Here is a 7500-nt window from a genome sequence, read left to right as displayed (position 1 = left end):
TCTGAGGTACATTCTAGTGTCTTCAATCCTTTCTGAGCTAATCGAGCCTGCAACAGTGCTATAGAATGATTTCTCAGTACTGTATGTGTACTCATTCCATGAGCAACAGGGCCTGGGTTCGATTCAATGTCTCCTGAAATCAATAGCTTTTCTCTTGTTAGACAACAACTCTCATTTTTTGCATGTCTGCATTTGCGAACGACCTCAGCCCTTGCTCTATCCCAGGAGATTGGTACGGATTCCTTATCAGTTTTCCTTACATAATCAATGACCGAGTCTTTCGACAGTTCGTCATTATGGTCTGCCACACAAGTACTAGTGTCTGGAAGCATGGGTTGCTTGGTTGCCTCACTGTTTTTCATGTCACTGATGTTGTTCAAGTTGGATTCATATGGCTTTGATGACTCATAGCTTGCAAAACTTCTCGATAGCTTTGATAAACATCGGTTTACTTTGATAGCTTCGATGTCACTCTCCAAATGGAAGTCACCTTGTCAAATGGAATTCATTAATCCCTCGTGAGCTTAGGGGATGGACAGAGACTGTCTTCTCACCATGCCTCTGCAGATTCCATTTCAACATGTATTAAAGTCTTCGCGTTGGAGAGCGAAAGGCGGTGCACAATTAATTGCACCAATGTGTACTTGTTCAAAATCTTTTGCTTCACCTTCGAAGAATGCCATTTCTTTAATTCTTCAGTTTCTTGCTTCTAAATGCAGCGGAAGGTGCTCAAACACTTAAGTATAAAAGCCACAAACAACAATGGCGGCGCACAACCTAGCAAACAGCAAGTCACAGCTTTCTAAGCTGTGTTGTGATTATCCATCCTGATTGGCTAATTAGATGGAACTTCCCGTCACGCAGCAGTAACAAATTTGCATAGAGATCCCCACCAAAACTTGTGGATTTATCCACGAGTAAAAAAGGATATAAAAATTCAATTTTTCCCTGTGAGTAGTCTGAGTAGGATAACATAACTTCAGATGATAATACAGGCAGACCTCTGTTGGTGTTGTTGTTGTTGTTATTGATCTGTGGAAGGATAAATACATTACAGTGGTTGCGATTTGCTCGGCTATAAAGTTTGAAAGCAAACAATTCAATAAAAGATCAAACAAAGTGCCAACCAAATCCTTTATTATGTTTTTTTTGTCATTCCAAGCTGTTTTAGGCATCATTTTGTGAGATCTTTTGTTGCCTGCCAGTTAGAGAGGCAAGAAAATTGACAAGGCAGGCAACACCGAGATGCCTGCCAGTGACCTTGTCTTGTTCAAGCGGGAACTAATGCCAGACCAGTGAAATCCTCACCTTAAAAACACCAGCATCCGATCGATTAAGACAGCCTCTAGGGATATCCCCATACACTGTACCTTCGCTGAATTTGAGCTTCAGTGCAACATGACTGTTGCCAAGCATTGGCAAGCCAATGGTTGTGTTGCATTGATTGGTAGATTCAAATAGAATTCAAATGCTTTAAATTTCTTTGATCTGGTTTCTTGCACCGATCACGTTGAGAAAGCTTTCATATGGATTTCAGGATTGCGTTTTTCAGTGAATTTTCGAAAGATGAAGCTGAAATTCAGCAAAGGTATGGGTTCATCCCTGATCGATCGGATGCTGGTGTTTTTAAGGTGAGAATTTCAATGGTTTGGCATCAGTTCCCACTTGAACAAGACAAGGTCACTGGCCAGCAGCTTGGTGTTGCCTGCCTTGTCAATTTTCTTGACTCTCTAACTGGCGGTCGAGAAAAGTTCTCGCAAAATAACGCCTAACAATGTACAACAGCTCAAAACGACCAAAAAAACATAATGCAGGACTCAGTTGACACTTTCTTTGATCTTCTATTGAATTATTTGCTTTTAAACTTTATTGCCGTGCAAATCGCAACCGCCATAATGTATTTATCCTTCTACAGATCGATGAACACTGACAGAGGGTGGTCAGCCTGTGACCGACCATAACAACATTTCCTTTGTAGCTGAAAATTTTCCCCCCAGCAGCACACACTCTCATTGGTTACTTTGAGGTCACATGACATCTAACAAAAAAACTGTTTCCTGCCAAATGTCTTTGAGCAGGTAACAGTGCAAAATTTGGCCAAAAGGATCGCAGCACTGGGAACGAGAATGCATCTGCTTGGAAATCATGTATGGACGAATTAGGTTTTGTATAAAGACCTTCAAAAAGGCACTGACATAGCAAATCAGCCTTCAAAAGAAATGATAACATGTTGTACATTATGTTTTTACAGTGAGGACACTCGAACCATGAACACTTGATATTTTTTTGTACATTTTTTTAGTGACTATAGAATGTGGGCACGTCCTTTTGACAGGAGTATTAATGTTTTCACACTTACAAAATGCTATACATGTAACACTATACATCATAAGAAGAGCCTTTAATTCTTCGTCGTCGAAAAAAACAATGTACACAAAAATGTCAAGTGTTCACGGTTCAAGTGTCCTTACTGTAAGGCAATTGAAACAGTTACCATCATCTTTCTTCATACATTTATTTCCTTGTCTGAGAGTGGGAAAGTGCACCTGTGATGTTTCAGCACAGTCCGAGAGGCACTAAAACGGAAGCGGGCAAACATATTGCCCAGGAGTGAACTCGTCTCTGTAAGACATTTTTATATCTTTTGTCGCGAGGAAATGTAAAATTATCATGTGAAGTTATGGTATCCTAGCCAGATTACTCACGGGCAAAAAATGTAATATTTATATCTGTTTTAAGAAGACTTTCCTCTCATCCTGCGTTTTAGAATATTTTAAAATATTCCGTGTATTCCACATTTCCGCCGTCTCACCATTCCATCCGCGGCAGGTCACAGGTCACAGGTCATTGTTTTACCTATACAGAAAGCATCCCAAACATTCATAATAGCTAACGGTTAGCTTTTATGAATGTTTAGGATACTTTCTGTATTAGTAAAACAATGACCTGTGACCTGCGTTTTGTACCTGCCGGGTCACCCCATTATTCGTGATGTATCTAAAATATCAACTAGCAGTTCTGCAATTCGAGAAATTTATAACTCATAAGTACCATAACTTTTCCTTACCCTTCGTCTCTTAAATATTGAAGGATAAGTATCAACAGAGTTCTTTTACGCTGCTCTGATCTTTGCTCTTCCTTAAAATGTCAAAACAAATACCAGTACTTCAGAAAAAAATGTCATTATTCAATTCAGCTACGGAACTCCATTTCGGGATGAAACTCATTTAGGATGTCTTACCGCCTCTCTTGCTTCATTGGCAGTCCTAAGCTGCATATAGCTAAGTTCTTGTGTCATCTAAACTGATAAGTCTCCTAATGGGAGTTGCTTCTATGAAGTATTCTCAGTGTATTCTTGAATGGTTGCATAGGACGCCATTTTGAATATTGCCTGGAGATAGAGTCCACGATATTCAATATTATGAAGCAGCGTTTTAATACATTTGCGTCTGCGCAGTGGTTTCTTTGGAATGGCGTCGCTTGAAAACAAATTACGGGGAAGAGGTGTTGGTGAATTGATTTCCAAATATTGAACGTCGTTAAGACGGACTTAGCCAGCTATCAGTATGTCGGACACTTCATAGATCCATAGAATGTTGCGAAAGCGACATCGGAGAAGGGAAAAGGTTATGGAGAACCCCGCATATGCTCGATTGCGGGAAGCTGTTGCCACTGGCAATGTGAAAGTCGTTCGCGAAGTTATCAATGAGGGCGCCTCTGCGAATCATATGGATGCGAATGGCTGGACCTTGCTTCATCTGGCAGCAAGTAGGGGAAAAGAACGCGCCCTAAGGGTGTTACTAGAGAAGGGAGGTGATGCATTTGCGAGAGATTTCGTTGGAGGCTTTACAGCCCTTCATTACGCTGCGATGCATGGTCGCACAAGAATCGCGAAATTGTTACTAGATTTCAAAGGATTGGACAAAGAAAAGCTTGTTGATGCTAGAAGCGAAGATGGCTGGACACCTCTACATGTGGCTGCTCATTACGGGAGGGATTCATTTGTCGAGTTACTTCTTGAATCGAAGGGATACGTAGACGCTTTGAGCGACAAGGGGACAACAGCTCTTCAACTCGCCATTATTCGTGAAAGAACAAGCTCTATCAAAGTGCTATTGAACTGGGGAGCGAATATAGATGTACAGTACGGGTTTCCTTTGCGATACGCGGTCATAAAAGGCAACGTTAATTGTGTTCGATTGTTAGTTGAGCACGGTGCACTAACGAGCATTAAACGGCCAGAGGATGGCCAGACACCTCTTCACTTAGCAGCGCTTCGCAACAGCGAACCCTTGGCGCGTTTGTTGTGTAAATTTGGAGCTGACATAAATATTTTTAACGACGAAGGACTCACTCCGTTAGCCATATCACGGATGATGTTCAATGTGAACACGGCAGATAAATCTTGTTTGGACTTCCTTATCAGTGTATCAAGTAAGTATATGTGTATAGTACGCCATCTCACTTATGTACAGTTCACATACATGTATATATTTTGGTAGAAAAATAACTTGATTTTAAGTATATGTGTAGGGATGTCATTTTAGGGACCAGCTACTGTTCAAATTTGATGTTTGGCTGACTTCTGATTTTTTAAGGTGACTTTAAAAATATGAAAATTAGGGGCTGGTTACTTTCCAAATAAAAAACGTTTTTTGCAGAGGTGAATAAAAGCAGGACGTAACACATCGATCAAAATTGATCATCAGAAACCTAATAGATAAATTGATATCACTCGAAATTACTTGATAATAATCAATCGATTAAGCAAAGTAATTGTTCAAAATTGACAATCACAGACGTTTGGGCATTGGACATCGATTTCTATCGATTTTAAGAAACTGCCCAAGGATACTGCGAGATACAATTTATAACTGCTCATAATCCCTCGAAGAAACTAATTTGATTAAAACAATAATATTAAGAATTACACCCAGGCATCAAGGCTGTAACAAAAAGGAACACTGACTTGCAAACTGTGACTTGTTAACAGCTTATTGACCATCGCTTCATACCTCACAACTGCAACTCTTAAACGTTAAACTCAAGCAGACCCAGAAAACCCATTTTGTCAGGGGTCCGCGGTCATTCCCGGTAAAGTCAATGCTGTTTGAAATCCAAATCGATCAAAATCGATAATCGCAAATAATTTGGCAATCAATTTTTATCTATTACTGATATTAATCAATAGATTCATAGTGATTTTTATTATAATTATTATAGATATTGATGAAATACCAGGATTGCTCCTTTTACTAAAAAATCATAATTATCTTCACTGCACGCAGTGAACATATCATTTTTATCTTTCACATGTGAGGATATAGCTGTCGTCATGGTAACGAACACGATTAGCCAATAAAACGCGAGCTTCCTCTTCGTTGTACAATACTTTTGTGCTTTGATATAATTCTTCTCTACTACATTAACATTTTTATTGCAAATCTTACATTATCATGATTTGTTTTTCATAACTTTCATATCTTGTTTCATGATACACAACATGCGTGTTTTAGTGGTTGGTGAACAATTTTTCATCATTTCGAAAATGAATAAAACAAGTTGTTTTAAATCTAGACATTTCATCAATATCTATATAATAAACAGAACATTACATGGCCGCTTGGGGATACGAATTTTATCTTCACTTGAAGATAAAATTCATATCCCTGCGTGGCCATTGTCTCATTGTCTCCTGGGGGTTCCCCATTGATGAGTAAAATAGTCTGGTGTTAGACAGAGTAAAATACTACATTAAGTCTGACCAGCTTTGGCCATTTCAGGCGTCAAAGGGTTAAAATAGATTTTTATCGTGTCGGAATTATCAATCTGTTACGTCGTGATGAAAGATAGTCATTAATTCCTACATGTAGGTCCTGCAGTACCCTCAACTTTCTTGCTAAGATCATTAAAGATCTTGGTGGATTTCAGCATTATTTCATACATGAATGATAGTCTAGAGTACCAGTCTTTTTGGATTTTGCCAAGATCCTTATTATACCTCCTCATAAAGATCTTTGTGAGATTGATGCATTCTGTAGAATATTGTTAAATATCTTTACAAGTGGTTTTGGAAAATGAAGTTTTTCAAAGATCTTTACTTGTACATTGTTGTATTTTCAAGGGTCTTAACAGCTTCCTTTACAGTATTGTACATGTAAAAGACCCTTTAACAACATCTGAAGAGATTCTGTCTCACACACATTTGTATCTTGAGTACAGTAGATCCACAAATTCTTTCTCAAATTTTATAACTTAATGCATATATTGGGTTTTGCAAAAATCTCTCTGTTCAGAGTGATTAAATTTAATCGTACCATCACTTAACTCTTGACCAACTTGTAAAATGCTGTGTTATCTTTGGTGATGCACTTGATAGTCATCTTTAGGTAGAGCTCAAGATAAACCACATATGTACATGTACAAATGGGAAGTAAACTAATCGTACAAATTATGAGTAAAATTGACTTTGATTGTTTTATCTATAGAAAACCCAAGAAGCTTACAAGATTCTTGTCGATTTGTCATTCGAGATGCCCTTGGTGCTGGACGGCTTGGAGAAATAATAAGGCTTCCTATACCAAGTGTAATGAAAGATTTTCTTTTTTACAAATACGACTAGCACTGTTTTAGTTTTCAAAATTATTTAGTTTTAACTTAATTTTAACATATAATTGAATTTTACATGTAGATGTTCTATAAGCACACATGTTGTATACATTTCAGGCCATATTGTTGAAAAGTCACTTTCTAAGCTTTAGAGATGATGAATGCCATATTCCTCTCTATATTTTATTCCTTATTTGCAACTCAGAAGAATCAAAAAGATGATCACCACCATTTATGGGGCATCATCTAAGAGACAAATTCATCTTTTCATCAATTTACTATCTGTACTTTGAAGAATGTGTTTCAAGAATTTTATCAAGCAATCAATTTGAAAGTGGGCTTGTTGGGTTTATGGCATAGGACGGAGAGTTATGAGTTAAATGCGGAATGCAGTCTTGCCTTGGCAGCCTTATCACATAAACTTCCAACTTACAGTAATGGTTTTTTTTTTCAAGTTTCTGAAATGAAAATAGTTATGTGTCATTTCAAAGGTTTTCTCCGGCGTATCTTGAAATCGAGTGTGAGTCTTGTCATTGCCTACAGCTAAGTAGGCAATGACAATGTAGTTGTACATGTAGGTGTATGGTAAACGAAAGTTTCAATTGGCGTTGAAGAATTCTATTTTACAGTATTGGCAATGTCGTAACATAGTGTAAAGTTTGTGTAGTCCTTGGTTTATTTGATGCATGTACATGTAGCTTTGTCCACTGCATTTGATGAGGGTGGAAAATATAAGCAGTTGAGCATGAAATAACGCGGTGTAGATATTATTTACCTCACCTACATGTATACCTACAACTATTCAAAGAAACTGTGCTGCACAGTAATGGTAAAGGAAAGTTTAAATTTGCGTCCTAGAATTTGAAATGTGAACCAAACGTTTCGAGGGTA

General features: G+C 38.0%; 2 protein-coding genes across 3 annotated transcripts in view; one reads left to right on the top strand and one right to left on the bottom strand.

Moving 5' to 3' along the window:
* Window positions 1-3402, bottom strand: part of LOC138019607 (katanin p60 ATPase-containing subunit A-like 2) — a 24234-nt gene extending 20832 nt beyond the window's left edge. Inside the window, exons 1-2 of one of the 2 annotated variants that reach the window (XM_068866468.1) lie at window positions 3242-3402; window positions 3068-3138 (exon numbers count right to left, since the gene is read on the bottom strand). In XM_068866468.1, coding sequence (XP_068722569.1) covers window positions 3068-3138; window positions 3242-3298 — 128 coding nt within the window. In that variant the 5' untranslated portion in view covers window positions 3299-3402. The remainder of the gene's footprint in view (window positions 1-3067; window positions 3139-3241) is intronic. The other variant, XM_068866472.1, reaches the window with a different exon arrangement.
* A 52-nt stretch (window positions 3403-3454) lies between these two features.
* Window positions 3455-7500, top strand: part of LOC138019625 (ankyrin repeat and SOCS box protein 7-like) — a 5727-nt gene continuing 1681 nt past the window's right edge. The window contains exons 1-2 of the mRNA XM_068866482.1: window positions 3455-4434; window positions 6489-7500. The exon at window positions 6489-7500 is cut by the window's right edge and continues 1681 nt beyond it. Coding sequence (XP_068722583.1) covers window positions 3594-4434; window positions 6489-6622 — 975 coding nt within the window. The 5' untranslated portion in view covers window positions 3455-3593 and the 3' untranslated portion in view covers window positions 6623-7500. The remainder of the gene's footprint in view (window positions 4435-6488) is intronic.

This window comes from Montipora capricornis, chromosome 2 (genome assembly GCF_036669925.1).
Source record: "Montipora capricornis isolate CH-2021 chromosome 2, ASM3666992v2, whole genome shotgun sequence".
Classification (NCBI taxonomy): Eukaryota; Metazoa; Cnidaria; class Anthozoa; order Scleractinia; family Acroporidae; genus Montipora; species Montipora capricornis.
This window is presented reverse-complemented; position numbering and strand designations above follow the sequence as displayed.